The sequence below is a fragment of the Myxine glutinosa genome, chromosome 1, assembly GCF_964187855.1.
Source record: "Myxine glutinosa chromosome 1, kmMyxGlut1.1, whole genome shotgun sequence".
Classification (NCBI taxonomy): domain Eukaryota; kingdom Metazoa; phylum Chordata; class Myxini; order Myxiniformes; family Myxinidae; genus Myxine; species Myxine glutinosa.
This window is the reverse complement of record NC_136261.1, coordinates 258,031,828-258,055,327: the sequence shown is the minus strand read 5'-3', so window position 1 is coordinate 258,055,327 and position 23,500 is coordinate 258,031,828. Positions and strand designations below refer to the sequence as shown.

The following is a 23,500-nucleotide window of genomic DNA, read 5'->3' as shown; positions in this document are numbered from 1 at the left end:
TTGTAGGTGATGGGTTTGCGTCGTCAACGTAACTATGCTGGCCGCTGGGATGTGCTCATCCAAGAGGCGACACAATGCCTCAATCGCCTGTTCCAGATTGCTGCCCGTAAGCGACGGAACTACATCCTTGACCAGGTAATGTTTCTTGTCCATGCCTGTTCCCTTCCGTTGTATCGTACACCAAGGTTACTTCGTGATTTTGATGTTTCCTGTTGAAGTTAGCAGAGGCAGCCAGCAAAATGGTATTCATTACTTTCCGATTCGTAGACGAAGGATGTTCTGAACTTTATTGTTTGCAGGTTACTGGTTGGGTGTGTGCTTTGAGCCGAGGCCGACTGGTGTTACTGCTTGCCTTGTGCAGCTCGTGGTTTTTGTTTTTAGTAACCTGGATTTGGATGGGGGAGGGGAGAGGGAAGAAAGGGGTATGGATACAGAAAAAGAATGCACACTTTTAATTGAAGAAAATAATTAAGCTTAATTTATATTTGCACTTTATTCAAAAGTTGAGCGTTTGGAAAGTAAAGTAAGGCAAAGTATTTTGCAGTTGATTTTGCTTGTATAGATTGCGTTTCTAGTCATTGTAGGTTACATGAATAGATTTTAGAATTACGAGATATACATGTGCAACAACTGCGAGAAGTGGGATGGGCGTGATATTACTGTGTAAGTGCGTTTGCCTCTAAATGAGGTACAGTAAAGTCCAACCGCTGGTGAATGAAGAAAGAGAGAAGCTCGTGTGCAGGAAAGATGAGTAAAGTGCAGTCCTAGATGGTGGGATGTGTTGTCTTGTTGAATGTAAGTACTGGGGGTAAGTGTAATCATCTTGAAATTTTCAGGTCTTGGTAAGTTGGACACAGGTAAGTTTGGTCTTTCGAGGGCTGCATTCCAAGTTCGCTTGGCACTTCTCCAAGGTAGGTGATCAGGTGGGTATTATATCTGTTGTATTGTCTGGTCCGATTGCCTAAAAGGAACACTCAACAGGTAAGTCTTTCTCTTGAGTTTAAAAAAATGCACTAGGACAATTGACTTTCTTCCTATTCTAATTTTTTTTGTTTTTTTCTTGCAAGGCCTTTTCAATTGGGAAGAGTATTGATTATTTTACTTTCCTTAATTTCTGCTTAAATTTGCAAAGAACTGTATTTGAGATTTTAAACATTCTGCTTGATGCCAGAAAAATAATTTTAGAATGTAAGCCCTGTCTTCATCATAACCATATCATTACTTCATGCGGGCCAAGGGGACAGGGCAGGCGGCGGAAACGGGCCAAGGGAATGGAGCATTCCATGCAGTTGGGGCACAATGCGCATGCGGGCCGAGGGAAAGGGGTGGATGGTGCAGGCAGGCTGATGGAAAGGGGCGGATGGCGCAGGCGGGCCGAATGGACTGGGAAGACGGGGTCAGTGGCGCAGGCAGGCTGACGACAGGGTATACGGGCCAAGGAGGCAGTACTGGGCATATGACACAAGACGGCCTAAGTAATGAGAAGAGGGGCAAAGAGCCTGAAGCAGGCAGGCCCGCGGTACATGGCAGACAACAGAAGTGGGCCCAGGGGTAGGGGCAGTCGCTGCAGGTGAGCCGATGGTATCGGGCAGGCAGGCCTTACAGACAGAGCCAAGGGGGCGGGGGACTTTGCAGGCGAGCAGAGGGGCTTTGTAGGTGGGCCGAGGGGACGGCACAGCCACATCAAGGGGACAAGACACATGATGCAGGCAGGCCGATGAATGGATCAGGACGCAATATGACAAAAGGAACAGTCTGGTTAAGGGGGAAAACTCCAACAGCAGAGTTGAAGGCCAAGATAGAGGGAGACTTGGACAAATGGTGGGTGGGAAGATGGAATGGGGCAGGAGAGCATGCATGGGGTGGATAATATGGCTACAGGAGGGAAAACTGGAAATTTGGAAGGAGGAGAGGTTGGAGGGAAAGGAGGGCAGGGGGGGGGGGGGCGGAGGTTAACTGCGGTACAAAATGTCATGATTTTGGATTGGAGGAGATCTGAGATGGTGGAGACCAACTGTCTTGAAGACCTGAAGGGAAAAGTGAGATTGAAGAGAATATTATGGAAGTTGGTTCCACGGGGGGGGGGGGGCGTCATTGAGCATTTGAGCATTGCATGAATGAGCATTGCATGCAGGCGGGCCGTCGAGGTCGTGGGGTGGGGCAGTCAGCGCAAGCATGACAGCAGGACGGGGTGGACTGTGCAAGTGAGCCGGCGGAATGGGGTAGACTGTGTAGACGAGCCGAGCTGAGGGGACGGACATTCCATGTATGCGTGCCAAAGAGACTGGACAGCCGGAGCTGGCGAGTCATGGGAATGAGCCAGACGGCCATGGAGACAGGGCCGGCAGGCCGTGGAAACAGGGTGGATGGCGCAGATGGGCCGAGGTAACCGGGTAGAGCTGGCAACCACTGCTGCAGGCACGCCAAGAGACAGAGTTGAGAGAATTAGCAGGGCGGGTCGGGTGTACTGGGCATATGACGTACGACCGAGGGCATTGAGCATGTGGTCCAAGGGCCGAGAACAGGCAGACCTCGGGAAAGGGGCAAGGACTTTGGGGACCGAGCATTTCATGCTGTTGGGATGGGGCACACCACAGAGGCGGCCTAATAGACTGGGTGGGAGGGTGCAGGCGGACACTGGGGACTGGGCGAAGGGTGCAGGCAGGCCATGGGGACTGGGCAGAGGGTGCAAGCAGGCCATTGGGGTCCGGGATGGGGGACAGGGAGGCTGGGGATGGTGCAGGTGGGGACTGGGCGGGACTTGGGAACTGGGCAGAAGGCATAGGCAGACCCTGCGACTTGGCGGGGGGCTCAGGTAGATCCTGGAGATGAGGCGGATGTTGCAGGCGGGCTGTCTGGTGGGGGGCAGCTGATGGCGAGAGGGTCTGGGATGGAGGACGCAGGAGGGCAGGACTGAGGGTGCGGGGGAGGTCAAGGGGCTGGAATGGAGGGTGCAGTCAGGCAAACGGGTCTGAGACTGAGGACACGAGGGCCGAGGGTGGTCCAGGACAGAGGGCGCGGGGGGTGGGGTTGAGGAGGCCGTTACGGAGGGTGGGCAGATGTGGATCTAGGGGGGCGGGGGGGGGCCTTGCCGTAGGACTCAGGGGAGCGGGATGGTGGGGGCATCAGGGTCGAGGGGACAGGACGGGAAAGCGCAGGTGGTCAGGGGGGATCCGGGACTGGAGGTGCAGGTAGCCGTGGCGGAGGGGGACGAAGGCCATGGCCGGGCCAGAGGGCCCAGTTGCGTCAAGGGGGACCGGGGCAGAGGGCACAGGTGTGCCGAGGAGGATCGATATGGAAGGGCACAGGCATGCCAAAGGGGAAGGTGGGAGCTGGCGGACCGAAGGATCCGGGATGGACGGTGCAGGGGAGAGCCAGGGTGCAGGGGGGCTGGAACGGAGGACGCAGGCGTGCCGAGGGGGACCGAGGAAGGAGGGCGCAGGTGGGCTCGGGGGAACCAGGATGAACAGCGCAAGCGGGCCGGGACGGAGGATACAGGCGGGCCAAGGACGGAGAGCGCAGGCAGGCTGAGGGGGTGCTGCCAAGGACCGCACAGGTGGATCGAGGAGGGACCTGGACAGAAGTTGGGGGGGTGGGGGGGAGGAGGAGGGAGGTTGGACGGAGGGAGCTTGCGGGCTGAGAGGACCTGGATGAATGGTGCAGGCGGGCCAGGATAGAGGGAACAGGTGGGCCGAGGAGGACTAGGACAGAACTCGCAGAACGACCTGTCTATTTCACCCCCAGATTTCCACACATGCTCATCCTGCTGCCAACCATATTAGTCATGGCAATGCAATTCCAATCTATCTACGTTTTTTTTTTAGTTCCATATTAAGATTCTTCCAGCACAGTGACACAGTTACACTGAGTTTGGACAGTGCTGCAAGTGTTTTTTGCTCCCGATGGATGTCAATAAGGCCGAGAAAAATATATTTCCGGTCTCTGGTCAGCGCGTGCATCGATTTTGACCCTGCGACCTCTCGGGACAGAAAGTCCCAAATTTTTTTTTTTTTTCCTAATTTCTAACGGTACCCACAACAGCGCGCGCCGGTTGTTGCCGGGCCGGCGCGCTATCTCGGGAAATACGGGTCTGTGAGGGTCGCCATTGGTATCGACGTTTGCGCACGGTTCTCCCCGACAAAACTCTGTTTAGATTGTCCAAATCCAACCAGCCATTCCAAAGATATGAGTAGTTTTGTGTGCCGTGCCGTCATGAATCAAATCGGCTGGATATTGTCATTTATTGAAACGAAGACATTCTTTGTCGGGTTTTTGTGAAGCATCCAGAAGGCCTAGAGAGCTGCGGGTGGTCTCGTTAGTTCGGCCTGGATCCTATCTCGTTTGTCATTAAGTTGTAAGTGTCTGTGATAATCTGGTGGACTGGGAGAAGAGATCGTGGGAGACCATCGGCCTGTTAGACCACATGCGCAGTGTTGACGCGATCGACGCATTGGAATGTTTAACGGTACGGCGAGGCGATCTCGAGAACGAAATGGCAGTCTATAATATGCTTGAAGACCTTAATGATTTTCAGAATAAATACATTTAAAAATAACTTAAGCTTGTGTTCATTATTTACAAAAAGACCGACCTGTCCCATTGGCTGTCTTTAATTTCTCTCTGGACGGCGCCACGGCAGATGAGGAGGGGACCGCAAGGCATGAGGACACAAAAAACAACACCTTTATATGGGCAATCCATGCTTTTCAAAAGAAAAGGAAAAAAACCGCATCGCCGCATCAATTCTGGAACTTTGGTCTGACCAGAGACCAGCAATATATTTTTTTCGGCCTAATATTGACTTTTTCTTTTCTTTTCCTTTTGTATACAAGATCGAGGCTCGTGTAAGAGCTAACATTAATGACAAAAATAAACGGACACATAATACAAAATATAGGGAGCGGGAGACAAGATGGGGAGAGAGGGGGAAGCACACAAGTACAACATTTGAGAGCAGGGACATCGGGAGATTTGTGGGAGTGAGAGGGCTTGGGAGGAGGAGACGTGGGTAGCGGGTGGGAGAGGCAAAAAAAAACACATGGGCACAGCTAGGACTTCCAAGAAAGAAGTTGGTATTTCAGAAAAGTGGATCTGGGGTGAATTAACGGGGGTAGAAACGATCAAGGTTTTGGATGGGGGAAGATAAGAGATGGTGGTGAACAGCTGTTTTAAAAACCTGGAGGGAGTAGTGGGATTGAAGAGAGTGAGGGAGTTTGTTCCAGAGGCAAAAAGAGGAATGAAATAGTGAAGGTTGGCAGAGAGTCTTGATTTTGGCAGTTTCACCAGAAGAGGGTTGCTGGCAGAACTTGAGACCTGTTGGAGTATTTGGGAGACAGAGCACAGACAGGGCTGGGGGGGCTCGGCCAGAGAGGAGTCGGTAGAAGACAAAGACCACTAACCGGCCTGCGGTGAGTGAGTAAAAGGCCCTCAGAGTTGGCTTCATCGCGGGATTGGCAGGAGCCAATTTAATTACCATTGCCAAGTTGTATTTTATAGCCTTTAAAAAAAGAGCACATCTTTAAGATTACTGTACTCCAAACATTTTTTCCCATATTTCCTTCAGATGCCTCTGTAAAATATGACATGTAATTAAATATAAAGTGCTGTATAAAAATATCCATCACAAGTTTGTGTACAAGATAATTCTGTATTTAAATTTATTTTTTATTTTTTTTGTAATTAAATTTATTTTTTCTTTTATTTAGTCCACATATGTCAACATAATATATATTTTTTATTTAGTCAACATATGCAAGAACAACATATATTCGAAAGTCAACAATAGGTACAACGGGGTTTGCCATTATTTGTCAAGGTAATGATGCTCCTAACGGCTGATTTGGTAATGGATGGCCAAGATGGTTTTTTTTTCCCCTGATTGATATCTGCTCTGATTTTCTAGATGTGCTAGATTTCTGTCAAATGTTATTTTTTCACTTGTTCTTCAACAAAGTTGATCAATGTATAAATTATAAAATAGTAATTACCTACGCCATTAAATTACCTCCGAGTTGGACGGAGGTTGTGTTTTCACCCCTGGTCTCTCTCTCCGTTTGTCTGTCTGTTGTGAACAGGACATCTCAAAAAAGTTGTGGGTAGATTCAGCCGACGTTTGGTGGAGATGTTCAGGATGTGACGAGGACGAAATGATTAGATTTTGGTGAAGATCCGGATCTGGATCCGAGAATTTTTTTTGAGCGATTTGTCATCATGGAGAGATGGGGCCAAAAACGATATGGCACGATATCTCAAAACGTTGTGGACGGATTCAGACAAAACTTGGTGGACAGGTTGGATGTGTAACAGAAACGAATCTTGTCGATTTTGGTGATGATCCATATGCCGATCTCGAAACGAGTTTTTTATAATTTATTTACAAAGTGATTCTTCACCATTGAGTGATAGGGCCAAAAACTATATGCAGGGAGTCCCTGGTTTACGAGCACCCGGTTTCCTAATATCTGTTCATACGAACATGATATTTCATAATTATTATTCCGTCTTTCGAACGTTCAATCCATTCACACGAACATGGCATTTTTGAACATGCCATGCACTAAGCGCTAAATGCAAGAAAAATCGGACCAGGAGAGTTAATTGCACATTTACACCATAATTCTCACGCACGCGGACCATGGGGGTCTGCTCGAAATCATTGAGATGAGCGTTGCTCCGTCACTCTTCCGTTATTTCACACACTTCCTCCATATTGTCATATTCATGTCATTATTTACTACAGAGAGAGACAGAGACGGGCTTACAGAGACTTGTAATAATCAGAGATACAACATTGTTTCAGAGCTGAGTTTAATCGTGATCGATCTCAGACAGCATCTAAAGGGAGAACCAGCAATTAGTATTACTACTGGTAATAACTGGCTGGTAACTGGTAACTGGCTGAGTTTAATCGTGATCAATCTCAGACAGCATCTAAAGGGAGAACCAGCAATCATAGTATTAGTATTACTACTGGTACATACAGGTACATACAGATGATATCTATTCAAGCGAGCATGCAACGCACAATGCAGAATCCTTACCATTCTACGGAAGCCCGGAGATGCTATAGAATTACATGGCACAGAACTACCTTCTGCGCTGAACGGCAATCTCTTTATAGGAGCCGCGTAGGAGCTGCGTAGTAGCAATGAGTAGAATAACACCAGGGTCGTAACTTAGATGACAATTTCACCACATTCTCCCCGCGTTTAAAACTTTACTAGCAGGCCGTTGAACAGTAGGCACATATTGATAAACAGCAGATGGATATATAGAAATGCGAAGAATCGAAATACATCTGAAAGGATGTTACTGCCAGTCGAAACGCCCAGGACGTCATCAATCCCGATTACGGGGTTGCTGCAATTCAACCGCGCACTCATAGTCTGGTTAGCAATCGGTTTCTAGATATATATATATATATAGAGAGAGAAAGGAAATCCTAAACAAGAAGATATCGAACAAAGCAAGCAGTGCACACCCCGTGCATCCCGGGAGAAGACGGAGAGCCCGTTGGCGGAACCTTCGGACTGGACCCATCGAATTCCCCGCTAGACTTGAGATGAAACGTCGCAGTAGTCTTACAGTGGGGTAGCCGGGCACAGAAGCCGGGCCTTGCGACCAGGCCTTGCTCGGCACAAACGACGAACGTCCTCACGCACGTTAAAGTCAAACGTCAAATATATCGTATTCGCGTAACATGGCGATTCATGAGAATCGCGGAGAATGTCGCCTACGGTGAGGCCTGATCAGGCGGCCCACATTGTCACATCCGCAGCGAGGTCCGCCTCACCAGATCCCCACACCGGGCGATAAGTGAAGGTCCCACGAGGCCTTTGTTTGTCTCGAACACTCAGATGGGCATGACGCGTCCCGTCCAGCAGCACAGTGCTCTGTGGATCGGTAATTACCTCGGACGGATCACGCACGGCATGCGATGTCATGTGTAACCTAAGTTGTCCTCCGGAACCTAAATTAGGGTTAAGGTTACCGGCGGAATAGAGGACGAACAGAGGCCGCCCAGCTATACCGATCGGATGGGCTATATCGAATCGGCCCAGCTATAGCGAATCGGCCCAGCTTTTCCGATCAAATCTTCTGCGTTGGGCTCAGACCTAGCTGGATCGCTCCACGCACTGACGGCGAAGTGACGCACTGACGCCGTGGAGTTCCGCGTGACGCACCGACACAGTGGACTCGCACGTGACAAACGCTATCGACAAAACCGAGAGGATGTTCTCATCCTCATCCACCCCTCCTCCGAGATTGCAGCTGCACTAGCTCTGTGTACCGAAGTAGAGCGACCTTCGCTGTCTAGGTCAGAGGGAAAGTTAATCAGGCAACAACCGGACGAGGTGTCTCGCAGTCTCGATCCCGGCGCGAATGGCTTGTAAACAAGCCAAGAGCTCTGTTCAAGGGCGAACATTCAGGCGTCGCCACCGTGTCCAGCACGGGAGGCAAGGGAGTCGGGCTCCGCGCTCAGTGTTATCGTCTCCTGGGTCACCGTGTACCCCGAATGCACTATGGTCCTACCTGATAACGGTATGTGGCCTCGTAGATAGCCAGTCTGTACCCCGAATGCTCAATGGTCCTAGCCGATAACGGTATGAGTCCTCATTGATGGCTAGACTGCTCGGGCGCGTGGCCTGTAGGAAGCACCGCAAGTAACATTATGACACGCACGTATTGAGCTGGAGCGGTCAGTTTGAGTATGTCCGCAAACCGTGGAGTTACCAAGGTAGATGGAAACTCGGATAAACGAAACTCCGGTGACTGTGACGTCATCGATCACACTTGAGAAGCATGCAATTACGTTAATGACGCCTGAGGGCAAACGCGTGATTTGAGAAGGCCATCGCTCTGGGCCTGAAGACCCCCGGACTAGGACTGGACCGATGGTTCCGGGCACCGCATATATTGGGTCCTCAATGTCGATCAGATCGGGCGCGTGCAGGGCGGGGTTGACGGCGAATTCCCCATCATCGGATTCCCCGGGCTGAGCTCCAGCCGAGCAGTATCCCCGCACGGAGCAAAATACGCACCGAAACTATTAGGCTAGTGGCCAAATGAGGTTTTGGGTGGCATACCCCTACCCAAGGTAGAACAAGTCACAACCTATTTTTTCTTGAAGAGGGATGTTTGGTGAGTTAGAAAATCATGGTTGTGAACCTGAGATCATTGCACAACATTTTGAAAATCATGTTTACATATGTACCACTGCAGACTGCAAAAATGGATTTAATCGCCACAGATTTTGGCTCATATTGGCTCATATATTTGTTAATACTGGTGCTACAAACACAAATTTGGTACCAAAATGTGCGGAATGATGACATATATATCTGTAAAAACCATTTGTGATGTAACAAAGGCTTTTGTGTGACCTACAGGCAAAGATAGTGGAATTTTACTCAACAAATCAGCTTCGGGTTTACCAATAAATATCAACAAAAACATTAATTACTTCAAAAATATTGGACTTGCAGTCATACTTGTTACATCAACATAATCCAAGTTTATTTACCCTTTGAAAAATATATCTAATGATATAATTGTCACTGAAATGATATAGTTATAACTGAAATCATATGTCGCCCCACTAATGCTGACCGATAGAAATCCCGAAGCAGATATGCAACATGAAGAATTGACTTAAGATTCTGACACAATTGTGAAAGTGACTTTTATAGACATCATGTTGATATAAGCTATTTCACATATGACGATAATGAATTCATAACATGCACTGTAACTTATGTACATCTATTACATGAAGTAATACATGTAATACATTTAAAAGTTCAGTCACGCTCTTCATCAGTGCTGTCGTCAAAGACAACAGAATCATCAACATTTGGACAATCGTCTGCACTACACGAGCAGAATTCAGTGCAGGTCAGTCCTGCAGAGATACAATGACATGTTCTGCTCTGCCTACAGTCATCGTCGGTGCAGTAGAGATGCGTGAGATCTCGAACCTCCCTTGGGGCTGCATCCTTTTGGAACATGACAGGCTCAAGTTTGTTGTCTCTGACCTGCCATCCATTACCATCGGGGTTCCAAAGTACAGGCTGCGCTACATGGCTGTGGGTCCATATCGCCACCTGGTAATTTGCTCGCTTCAGATGTTGTTCGAAAGCATCGTCTGTTGGTGGGAAGAGAGATGCTGGTTTGTCACTTGTGCAGGCATAAACATAACGAAGTTGGTCGAGTGTGTGACTTGACTTTGAACCATACAACGACAGAGCATATTTTGTGGCAGTGCTGACGACATTGGTTGTATCTCTGGTTTGGCCTAACCGTGACAGTGGTGCCAAGTGTGCAATGTTTTGCTTGAGTTTCGAATATGCAGTGCGTTTCCCGACTTTGAACAGCGAGGAGGTTGTGTCACAGCCACTTATAGCATGTGATGCTGGCAAGCAACTTGACGTATCCTGACCGATGTCCGTTATTCTGTTGACAGGAATGAATCTCTGACGATTCGTTGTTTTTGTACAGTGACCTGCATTCATGTACACCTTGGTGTCCCCAAACATGCCTTTCCCACAGTAATAGATGAGTAGGACCAACACGTCAGTGTCATCACATCGTACAATGACCCTTGAGTGTGCTCTGGCGAAATGGATAGCATGTAGCAGCACCCGTGTGTCAGCCTCCTCATGTGTGCTGAACAATTCAGGTAGTTCCCGGATGCCTCTATGATCCACAACTTTAACTAGCAGGCCATCGTTAAAGCCTCCTGCCAGTGTGATAGATTGGTTTTCCTCAAGCTGCAATTGGGCGGCTACTGTCAAGTAACTGCAGAGGAAATCGGCAAGCGCTGATTTGTTTGTGGTGTTCTTCAGGAACTTCCTGTAGTTTGGAACTGTGCGTTGTCCATCGATGACATATCTGGGTGTTGACTCTCCACCAGTGCGACGTTCTCTTTCCAGCTGCTTGATAGAGAGTGGTACATCATACCTGTCAAAAACCAATGTAACTGATGTCACACCTTGGTTACTAGCAAGCAGTGACTGAATCTTCTGCATTATGGTACGTCCGCGATCGTCAAATGTGTCAAACTGGGCTTCATCAAGTGCCTGAAGTAGTGCCATCCCATCAATGACATAAGCAGTATCATGTTGGTCAGAGGGTTCGAGCACCTGGACTTCCTCGCAATTAGCTTCTAACTTCTTTGCCAGATCCGCCTTGTTGGTTTTTTGCATTGTCCCATCATTGTTGAAGAGGGACGGTGGCACAGGAGCCAGTTCATGTGTCAGGACTTGTTCCAGACTGACATCGCGTTTCTTTGAGACAGCAAGCAGCCGCCGGAAAAGTACTTCTGAATCCACCATCAATTTATCTCGTTTGTTGGTTTTCATGGGTTTTGACATGTCCGCAAACGTTGGTGTCTTTGTTCGTGAGTCTGTTTCCCAGAAACTCTTGGTTTGGTCAGCAAGAAGTCGCTTTTCGATAAAACTTTTGTTGCATTTCTGGGCGTCTGTTAAGAAATGTCCAAGTCCGTTTGATACTTCTTGTGAAGCAACCTGGCCTGTGGCGATGTTGACCAATTCGTCAGGTACAGTACGTAGGTCAAACGGATTTTGTGCGTTTGATACAAATTCCGTGATCTTGGTAACATCTTGTTCATCCCTTACCATCCTTGTCTTTCCATGCTCAGCGTGGTTGTGGAAGCTACTTCAGTGTCCCCATCACAAAGTTCTTTAAAAGCCTCTGTATATTGTGCTGTGACATGTCGAGTGACCATCCATCTGGTAAGGGCACCTTTCCTCAAGGTAAACCCGATGACACCTCCCTGGCTCTTTCCCTCACGGTTAATTGTTTGTTCAAGTGCTTGGTCACTAGCAACAGCATTGAACCGGCGCAAAGACCTACGGACCACAAATCTACCTTCCTTCAGATATTGATAGGATTTTGGGTGCAATTCCCGAAGTGATAGCATATCATTCAAATATCCTGGCAAATATTTGGCATAATTTCCTCTGTCTGCAGCTCGGCACCAGGGTATAGTCTCACAGACGGCGATGAGATGGAGTTCGAACAGTCCCTCGCACTCTGCTCTCAGAAGTCGCAGCAAGATGTTTACTCCCTGCATAAATGTATCCCAGTAGGCAAATGTTGCAGACTGTGTCCTACCTGCATTTGTGAACTCTTGTTGTATGTAGTGCTTGCAAAGGTGCTATGTGCTCTGATTCAAGTTGTTTCGTCAGTGTTATTGCGGATTCCCTGTCTCCTGCATTGAAAGCATTCTGGATCTCTCTCACAAGCCTGTACATGTCGTCTTTGGGCAACATGGTGTGTTCTGTTGCCGCAGACGTGCATGGTTGCTGGTCACTCTCACTGGGGTTGGATGTGGAGATATTTGACTTGCTGGTATACTTGGCCCGACACGATTTGTGGAATGATACTTTCAAATCAAGACTCAATATGTCTTGTTGCAAAGGCCAGATACTTTCATAAACGTCATCTTTTCTGATTTGACTTGCTTTGAAGATTGCACTCAAACCATTAAATGTTGGGTTCTTTACAACTTCTTGCTTTTTAGGGTTGAGGGGTTTAAAGCATATGATGCAGTGGTCAGTGTCAATTTTACGATGCTTCACAACAGGTGGTTCCAGATCCATAATTGCAGATCAATTGTCAGCACAAGCATCTGAAATGAAATAATTAAAGATAAGTATATATCAGTAGTTTTAGAAAAAGGCAATCAAGCTCAAAATTGATTTTCTGCAACTGGATTTAAAATCATTCTTGTTTGGTTAATGCATATACATGTATTATAAATTAATCAATGTCGGTTACTTTTAGGGGGGGTGGCATATGGTTTCGGTAATAACTCTATTAATTCAACTGATTTATCTTTATGAGTTATATTTCTAAAAAGGAGAATGATAGAGGGTTATTTTGATGTAATATGTAGTAATACAACTCAAATACTTATGAAGAAATTAATTGTTTAGTTGATATTTATTGGTAAACCCGAAGCTGATTTATTGCGCAAAATTCCACTATTTTTGCCTGTAGGTCACACAAAAGCCTTTGTTACATCACAAATGGTTTTTACACATATATATGTCATCATTCTGCACATTTTGGTACCAAATTTGTGTTTGTAGCACCAGTATTAACAAATATATGAGCCAAAATCTGTGGCGATTAAATCCATTTTTGCAGTCTGCAGTGGTACATATGTAAACGTGATTTTCAAAATGTTGTGCAATGATCTCAGGTTCACAACCATGATTTTCTAACTCCCCAAACATCCCTCTTCAAGAAAAAATAGGTTGTGACTTGTTCTACCGTGGGTAGGGGTTTCTCACATTTTAGGCCCCTTTTTTAATTTGGCCACTAGCCTATATAGACTCGCATCCATTTGGCAGCACCACTCGAGCGTGCTCGGGATTGGGTACCGAATACGAACCTTGTCGACGAGCAGGTCGTATTTACTCGGGCGAACCGCGCGTTTGAGGAAAGCCGAAAATGTCGAACTCGGCCTGTCGAACCAGCGCTGGGCACGCTGAGTCGAGTGGGTGAGCACGCTGGGCAGCGATAAATTGCACATCCTGAAATAGCGTCTCGTTTGATAGCTATCGGGGCGCGTTTGTCAGGAGTTAGATTTGGGAATAGCGTCAACAGTTCGGTAGCCATTCCCACCAACACATGAGCAGAGAGGGTGGTGTTCCCACCGAACTTCATTTCCGACCGCCCATGTCGATGGAGGAAATCGTGTCGAAAGGTGGGCAAGACCGTTAGGCGGTCATCCGTATACATCATGCTATCAATAACTAGCTTGATACGACATTCCCCTTTTGTGCCCGAGTGCCTGGGAGGCTATGAAGATCCCGCACGATGTCCTCAGAATCGGCCTTCCGTGCCGTCAGACTAGGCTGGCTGCCTGGCCGTTAATCGGTACCGAGATGACGGCGCTGGACAAGCTGTGCATCCATGCAGTGTCGGGTCCTCTAGGGATGCCAATCGAGCCTCAAGCGTTGAGGCGATTCCGGCCAGCAGCGATCGCTGGCCTCGCAGAGTAGTGCCCCACGATGGGTGCAGTGCGCAGCTCGTGCATAGGAGGGATTCCGACGAGCAGCGATCGGGATCGCCGGCCTCAGAGTAGTGGACTGCAGCGCGCGGTTCGCGCATAGAAGGGATTCCGTCCAGCGGTGGTCGGGTACGCCGGTGGAGTGAGGGGCGACACACATGGGAGTCGTGAGCACACGCGTGGAAAATCGCATCTCGTGCCGGGCAGGCAAATCTAGAAGGATTCTCTCAGAAAAAGCCGTTCGTGTTTCCCGCAACCGAGGCAATTACAGCTAGACTCGTACCTTCGGCTCTGAGCACGTCCGTCAACCCAACGGGGTTTCAGCTGCAGGACGTTTCCCAGTAGCATCGTTCTCCAGGCGTCTTGCCGGAGTTCGTCACACCTGCTCCGGCATTCGGACCTCGGGAAAGCATTACGTGCTCAGACGACGCAGTTCCTGAACGAAATGCTTGAGGGGTTCCAATGCATCCGGTCTCTTCGTGGCAGACTGGTAGCGAGGGTAGTTAGCGCTCCGTGGCTAGAGCTTGCTCGGCCGGTCCTCCGCTTGACGTTCTTCCCCGAGGAGGGGTAGTCGCAGGAGCATGGGCATCATCTCGATTCAGAACGATGTCAGGAGAGGATCACGATTAATTGTTGTAATAATCAGAGAAACAACATTGTCTCAGAACTGAGTTTAAACATGATCAATCTCAAACAGCATCTGAAGGGAGAACCAGCAATCATAGTATTAGTATTAATACAGGTACATACAGATGATATCTATTCAAGCGAGCATGCAGCGCACAATGCAGAATCCTTACCATTCAACGGAAGCCCGGAGATGCGATGGAATTACATGGCACAGAACTACCTGCTGCGCTGAACGGCAGTCTCTTTATCGGAGCCGCTTAGGAGTGGCAATGATTAGAATAACACCAGGGTCATAACTTAAATGACAATTTCACCACAGAGGCAGACGTATACAGAGGCAGACGTATACAGAGGCAGACGTATACAGAGGCAGACGTATACAGAGGCAGACGTATACAGAGGCAGACGTATACAGAGGCAGACGTATACAGAGGCAGACGTATACAGAGGCAGACGTATACAGAGGCAGACGTATACAGAGGCAGACGTATACAGAGGCAGACGAATACAGAGGCAGACGAATACAGAGGCAGACGAATACAGAGGCAGACGAATACAGAGGCAGACGAATACAGAGGCAGACGAATACAGAGGCGGACGAATACAGAGGCGGACGAATACAGAGGCGGACGAATACAGAGGCGGACGAATACAGAGGCGGACGAATACAGAGGCGGACGAATACAGAGGCGGACGAATACAGAGGCGGACGAATACAGAGGCGGACGAATACAGAGGCGGACGAATACAGAGGCGGACGAATACAGAGGCGGACGAATACAGAGGCGGACGAATACAGAGGCGGACGAATACAGAGGCGGACGAATACAGAGGCGGACGAATACGGAGGCGGACGAATACGGAGGCGGACGAATACGGAGGCGGACGAATACGGAGGCGGACGAATACGGAGGCGGACGAATACGGAGGCGGACGAATACGGAGGCGGACGAATACGGAGGCGGACGAATACGGAGGCGGACGAATACGGAGGCGGACGAATACGGAGGCGGACGAATACGGAGGCGGACGAATACGGAGGCGGACGAATACGGAGGCGGACGAATACGGAGGCGGACGAATACGGAGGCGGACGAATACGGAGGCGGACGAATACGGAGGCGGACGAATACGGAGGCGGACGAATACGGAGGCGGACGAATACGGAGGCGGACGAATACGGAGGCGGACGAATACGGAGGCGGACGAATACGGAGGCGGACGAATACGGAGGCGGACGAATACGGAGGCGGACGAATACGGAGGCGGACGAATACGGAGGCGGACGAATACGGAGGCGGACGAATACGGAGGCGGACGAATACGGAGGCGGACGAATACGGAGGCGGACGAATACGGAGGCGGACGAATACGGAGGCGGACGAATACGGAGGCGGACGAATACGGAGGCGGACGAATACGGAGGCGGGGACATACGGAGGCGGGGACATACGGAGGCGGGGACATACGGAGGCGGGGACATACGGAGGCGGGGACATACGGAGGCGGGGACATACGGAGGCGGGGACATGCGGGGACATACAGAGGCGGGGACATGCGGGCACATACAGAGGCGGGGACATGCGGGCACATACAGAGGCGGGGACATGCGGGCACATACAGAGGCGGGGACATGCGGGCACATACAGAGGCGGGGACATGCGGGCACATACAGAGGCGGGGACATACAGAGGCGGGGACATACAGAGGCGGGGACATACAGAGGCGGGGACATGCGGGGACATACAGAGGCGGGGACATGCGGGCACATACAGAGGCGGGGACATGCGGGCACATACAGAGGCGGGGACATGCGGGCACATACAGAGGCGGGGACATGCGGGCACATACAGAGGCGGGGACATGCGGGCACATACAGAGGCGGGGACATGCGGGCACATACAGAGGCGGGGACATGCGGGCACATACAGAGGCGGGGACATGCGGGCACATACAGAGGCGGGGACATGCGGGCACATAGGCGGGGACATGCGGGCACAGAGGCGGGGACATGCGGGCACAGAGGCGGGGACATGCGGGCACAGAGGCGGGGACATGCGGGCACAGAGGCGGGGACATGCGGGCACAGAGGCGGGGACATGCGGGCACAGAGGCGGGGACATGCGGGCACAGAGGCGGGGACATGCGGGCACAGAGGCGGGGACATGCGGGCACAGAGGCGGGGACATGCGGGCACAGAGGCGGGGACATGCGGGCACAGAGGCGGGGACATGCGGGCACAGAGGCGGGGACATGTAGGGACATGCGGGCACAGAGGCGGGGACATGTAGGGACATGCGGGCACAGAGGCGGGGACATGTAGGGACATGCGGGCACAGAGGCGGGGACATGTAGGGACATGCGGGCACAGAGGCGGGGACATGTAGGGACATGCGGGCACAGAGGCGGGGACATGTAGGGACATGCAGGGACATGCGGGCACAGAGGCGGGGACATGTAGGGACATGTGGGGACATGCAGGGACATGCGGGGACATGCGGGCACAGAGGCGGGGACATGTAGGGACATGCGGGGACATGTAGGGACATGCGGGCACAGAGGCGGGGACATGTAGGGACATGCGGGCACATGCGGGCACAGAGGCGGGGACATGTAGGGACATGCGGGGACATGCGGGCACAGAGGCGGGGACATGTAGGGACATGCGGGGACATGCGGGCACAGAGGCGGGGACATGTAGGGACATGCGGGGACATGCGGGCACAGAGGCGGGGACATGTAGGGACATGCGGGGACATGCGGGCACAGAGGCGGGGACATGTGGGGACATGCGGGGACATACAGAGGCGGGGACATGCGGGCACATACAGAGGCGGGGACATGCGGGCACATACAGAGGCGGGGACATGCGGGCACATACAGAGGCGGGGACATGCGGGCACATACAGAGGCGGGGACATGCGGGCACATACAGAGGCGGGGACATACAGAGGCGGGGACATACAGAGGCGGGGACATACAGAGGCGGGGACATGCGGGGACATACAGAGGCGGGGACATGCGGGCACATACAGAGGCGGGGACATGCGGGCACATACAGAGGCGGGGACATGCGGGCACATACAGAGGCGGGGACATGCGGGCACATACAGAGGCGGGGACATGCGGGCACATACAGAGGCGGGGACATGCGGGCACATACAGAGGCGGGGACATGCGGGCACATACAGAGGCGGGGACATGCGGGCACATACAGAGGCGGGGACATGCGGGCACATAGGCGGGGACATGCGGGCACAGAGGCGGGGACATGCGGGCACAGAGGCGGGGACATGCGGGCACAGAGGCGGGGACATGCGGGCACAGAGGCGGGGACATGCGGGCACAGAGGCGGGGACATGCGGGCACAGAGGCGGGGACATGCGGGCACAGAGGCGGGGACATGCGGGCACAGAGGCGGGGACATGCGGGCACAGAGGCGGGGACATGCGGGCACAGAGGCGGGGACATGCGGGCACAGAGGCGGGGACATGCGGGCACAGAGGCGGGGACATGTAGGGACATGCGGGCACAGAGGCGGGGACATGTAGGGACATGCGGGCACAGAGGCGGGGACATGTAGGGACATGCGGGCACAGAGGCGGGGACATGTAGGGACATGCGGGCACAGAGGCGGGGACATGTAGGGACATGCGGGCACAGAGGCGGGGACATGTAGGGACATGCAGGGACATGCGGGCACAGAGGCGGGGACATGTAGGGACATGTGGGGACATGCAGGGACATGCGGGGACATGCGGGCACAGAGGCGGGGACATGTAGGGACATGCGGGGACATGTAGGGACATGCGGGCACAGAGGCGGGGACATGTAGGGACATGCGGGCACATGCGGGCACAGAGGCGGGGACATGTAGGGACATGCGGGGACATGCGGGCACAGAGGCGGGGACATGTAGGGACATGCGGGGACATGCGGGCACAGAGGCGGGGACATGTAGGGACATGCGGGGACATGCGGGCACAGAGGCGGGGACATGTAGGGACATGCGGGGACATGCGGGCACAGAGGCGGGGACATGTGGGGACATGCGGGCACAGAGGCGGGGACATGTGGGGACATGCGGGCACAGAGGCGGGGACATGTGGGGACATGCGGGCACAGAGGCGGGGACATGTGGGGACATGCGGGCACAGAGGCGGGGACATGTGGGGACATGCGGGCACAGAGGCGGGGACATGTGGGGACATGCGGGCACAGAGGCGGGGACATGTGGGGACATGCGGGCACAGAGGCGGGGACATGCGGGCACATGCGGGCACAGAGGCGGGGACATGCGGGCACAGAGGCGGGGACATGCGGGCACAGAGGCGGGGACATGCGGGCACAGAGGCGGGGACATGCGGGCACAGAGGCGGGGACATGCGGGCACAGAGGCGGGGACATGCGGGCACAGAGGCGGGGACATGCGGGCACAGAGGCGGGGACATGCGGGCACAGAGGCGGGGACATGCGGGGACATGCGGGCACAGAGGCGGGGACATGCGGGCACAGAGGCGGGGACATGCGGGCACAGAGGCGGGGACATCCGGGCAGAGACCAATGGAAGAAAGGACATTCACGGACAGTTGGAAAGGAAACGGCCAGTTGGAAAGGAAACGTTTAACGATTCAATTTATTTCCAAGTATTTGCAGTGAAACTTGTTGATGGGAAAGAAAAAAAATACAAGAGGCAGAAACTTAGCTTATTCTATGCCTTATGACGATTACAACAAATAAACAACATCGGAGTCCATCACACATTCATGGGGGAGGGGAGGGAAAAACGATTGTCGGGATCCTGCTATCAAATGGTTACAATATTACCCGATGATTTTCCTCGCAATGACTTTTGTCTTGTCATCACCGAGCACCCCGAGTGAGTAAAGGCGATCCCCAGCACGAATTTGAGCAGGTAAAAAGCATCGGGATCTCGGCAGAGTGAGTGCGTTGGGAACCGTGCAGGGAAGAGTGCCAGGGACACGTGTAAGCACGTCATGATCTCATACAGAGTAAAGAGAACGTCGTGGCCTTGTGCAGAAAGAGTCCGTCGTGCACATGTGCAGCGAGAGGGAGAGAGTGAGACTGGCCGGCAGGCCATGCGCATGGAGAGCGAACAAAGTCCCAGGCCTTTCTATCCAGCAGAGACCGTCATGCAAGCACGTGAAGAGAAGAGAGAGTGTCCATCCAAGAGAGAGAGAGGCACGTGTGCAAGGCCTTTTTGTCTGGCCCTGGTGAGGGTGGGGGGCTGTTTGAGCGTGTTTTCAGGGCTCTCGATTGGTGGAGTTTGTCACCCTGCCTCCACAAGCCCTCTCAAAAGGACTTTTATTGTGACGCTCTTTGGCCCCTATGGGACATAAGGCGGCGTTATCTCGTGGACTCTAGCACGACAGGTAAATTTGAGCATGCACTTGGCTGGTATGCGTTTGAGCGTGCATGTACTGCCTGGCAAATTATCCCCTTTTGAGTGGAGGGCCTGTCTTTCCCTCCCCAATGCATAAGGACATACTAACCCATATAAAGGGGAGGGATAAAGATAATGTTCTGCTATGAAATAGCTATTCTAAGGGACCTGCATGGTGGTTGCCATTACCTCTTAGCGTTTTCCCAAAACTGCAATAATATGTTGGTAACAATAACATTATCTGTGAAATGGTTGGTATCCCAGCCATAATTGGTTGAATCAAAATCTATGTCTGAAAATTTTGAAACTTCATACATGTGATCTACAACCCGATACGAGTGAATAATTAAATTTATGACGTCATTGGTCACGTGGTCTGGTGGCCATATTGGATTGATATAAAAAACGTATTTCTCCAGAACTGCTTCACATATTGATGTGAAACTTCAAACATATTGACTAGCTATGGGGAATATAGTTTGAATGTTTTTTTCTTATTCATCTTTATTGATGCAATTTAGCCTTAATGTGCACAAAAGTCGTTGTCAAATATCCTAATAATCAATCAATAAAGCTATGGATAATGGCAATGGATAATGTATGTGACATAATTGGCTTCATGGATGATGCGGGTATATGGGCCATAATAGTAGCGTGTTCAGTTCATGATGGTATTTTTGTTCAGAATGAGCACGCAAGGCGAGATTATGCGCTCTGCGTGTCCTAGTTTTTCATAAGTTTCTGATATTGAGATCAGTAATATAAGAAATATAAATGCACATTATTAGCAAGCGAAGCTAGGTCTTTTACATGCAACAACTGAGTCATTCAGCGTTTTAATATCACAAGAACTATATTTTGTATTTGTGTTTATTTAAACCACCTTTAGAGGCCATTTTTCCCCGCAAAGCGGGGGTTGGCCTTTTTCGGGGACCGTGGTTGTTGTTTTTTGGTCCCCTTTTTGAAGCAATGTTTTACGGCCGGATGCCCTTCCTGCCGCCAACCCTTTGTTTATTTATGCATACATATTATATATAGATATTCCCTTAATAGGGATTTTCAACATTTTTCGCTGACATGGCTGACACACTCACTCACTTCCATTGCAGATATTGCTCGAGCCGATTTGAAATTAATTTGCCTTGGAGTTGGCTCGAATGCTTTTAATTTACGTTGTAGGCTCTCCAGGCACATAGCTTCACCTTATTTTTCAGCTGTAATCTAAACAATCCTTTATTTGTTTGACTTATTCCTGTATGGTGTTTGACATATTATGCCAGTTGATTGTCTCAATACCTTGAGTGGTTGAGTTGGATCCATTAATTGGTCATGATTATTAGTTTTTGCAACATGATGGTAATTTCTAGCGAGTTGCTCAAGATGAGAACTTTCGCATTCCTCAACATTAAGTATTTATCCATGTTTACTTTTGAGGCAACTAAGTGGGGAAAAGGTACACATGGTGTCCGCAGTTTGAATATGTTGCTGCTTGCATATTTTTGTAAAAAAAAAAAATTGGCCATGTGCTTGTACTATTGTGGTACATTTTCCAGGTGTAGCTGCAGTAGATGAACCAGAAGATGTGAAAAGGAGGTATATTGCACCTTGCGATAAATTTAGGTCTTCGGGTGGTTCGCACTTGCTTTGGGCATGGTACTAATACATAAGCTCGTTTAGGCATTCCTTTTCATACACAGCAATCATCCTTACACTTGCCAAAATGATGTCATGTTGATGTATTGTACAGATTATATAGTTGTCAAATTGCTTTTTGTAAAGGACGTTTGTTATCTCTGACACCGAAGGTGGACGGAAGTTATGTTTTCACCCCTGTTTGTTACTTGCAAAAATAGAAGATTTTTCTTCAGTTATGTGCATTATTCTGTCTGTTTGTATATGCCAATCACCTACAGGTCACAATTTTAAACGGATCTTCATAAAACCTCACAAAATGGTAGATTTGGTCATGAGCAAGAAGCCTATTTATTTTGAGGTCAAAAGGTCAACCAACACTCAACATAGGCCAAAGGTCAACAACTTGTTTTAAGGATTTTGCAAGTATCGTGCCATGCACCACATAGTTGTTGTTTTTGTCTATCTGTCTGTGGATAGATTCAGACAAATTTAGTGGAGAGGTTCGATATGTGACCAAGACGAAATTATTAGATTTTGGTGAAGATCCGGATCAGATAATTTTAAGTGATTCTTCACCATTGAGTGATCGGGCTAAAACTGATATATAACACAATATCTCAAAAAGTTGTGGAAGAATTATAACAGAGCTTGGTGGACAGGTTGGGTGTGTGACAAGGACAAACCGATTAGATTTTGATCCAGATCCGGCCTATTGGTGAGATACAAAATCTAAACTGTTCAGCATGGCGGAGGTATGCATCCTAACAATGCCGATCTCGTTACCCCACACACGTGAAGCAAAAATCTGGGTTAAGCAATTGGTTCACTTCTGTCTGTTTGTCTCCGTCCATCTACAAATGTCAGGTTATGATCGAGGAATAACTTGATTTCAATCGAATGTTATATTTTGAACATGAATTAGAACACGAATCACAAAACGAACCTGTAGTTCTGGGGTTCTTAACCTGGGGTATCCATACCTCTTGGAGGTACGGGGACCAAAATCTGGGGGTATGGGACTCGTAATAAATAATAAGAATAAATTGCAATAAATTCAATGAAATATCAACTTTAAATATATAATGAATATATATTTAAATATAAATATATATTTCAAAACAAATTATATTTGTATAGTTATATTTCAAACAAATATAAATTCTACGTTCATGAAATGAAACTCGAGGAAGAATTTTTATGAAGCGAACGACTCGAAACAACAACTAAAGGAGCTGATGTGTTCAAGTTGATCAAACTGTTCTTTGATCGCCATGAGTTAACATCGGATTTGGTTTGGTCTATTTGCACGGACAGAGCTCCTGCCATGATTGGCAAGAAATCTGGGTTTGACGCTCTGGTCAAGGAGAAAGCTCCATTTGTGTTGACCACACACTGTGTTCTACATCGTGAAGCCCTGGCGTCCAAAACGTTGTCAAAGAAACTGAAAGAAGTGATGGTAATAGTCGTGCAGACAGTCAACTTTATTCGTGGACGGGCATTAAATCATCGGCTATTTCAAAAATTCTGTGATGAGATCGGGGCGGAACATTTTTTACTGTACCACATAGAGGTACGTTGGCTATCTCGTGGTCGTGTTTTCGCACGTGTAGTGGAACTTCGGGAAGAAATTCTCGAATTCCTCAGGCATCAACAATCCCCTCTTGCGAACAGTTTTGAAGATGAGCATTTTATTGTTAGCCTGGGATATTTGGCCGATATTTTTGGTCACCTCAATGACTTGAACATGTCGATACAGGGAAGGGACGTGGACATTATTCAAACCAGGGGAA

The 23,500-nt window shown here is 49.9% G+C and overlaps 1 protein-coding gene across 1 annotated transcript in view; it reads left to right on the top strand.

Moving 5' to 3' along the window:
* Window positions 1-23,500, top strand: part of HNRNPUL1 (heterogeneous nuclear ribonucleoprotein U like 1) — a 133,621-nt gene that overhangs the window by 86,752 nt on the left and 23,369 nt on the right. Inside the window, exon 9 of the mRNA XM_068130674.2 lies at window positions 7-135. Within this exon, the coding sequence (XP_067986775.2) occupies window positions 7-135 (129 nt within the window). The remainder of the gene's footprint in view (window positions 1-6; window positions 136-23,500) is intronic.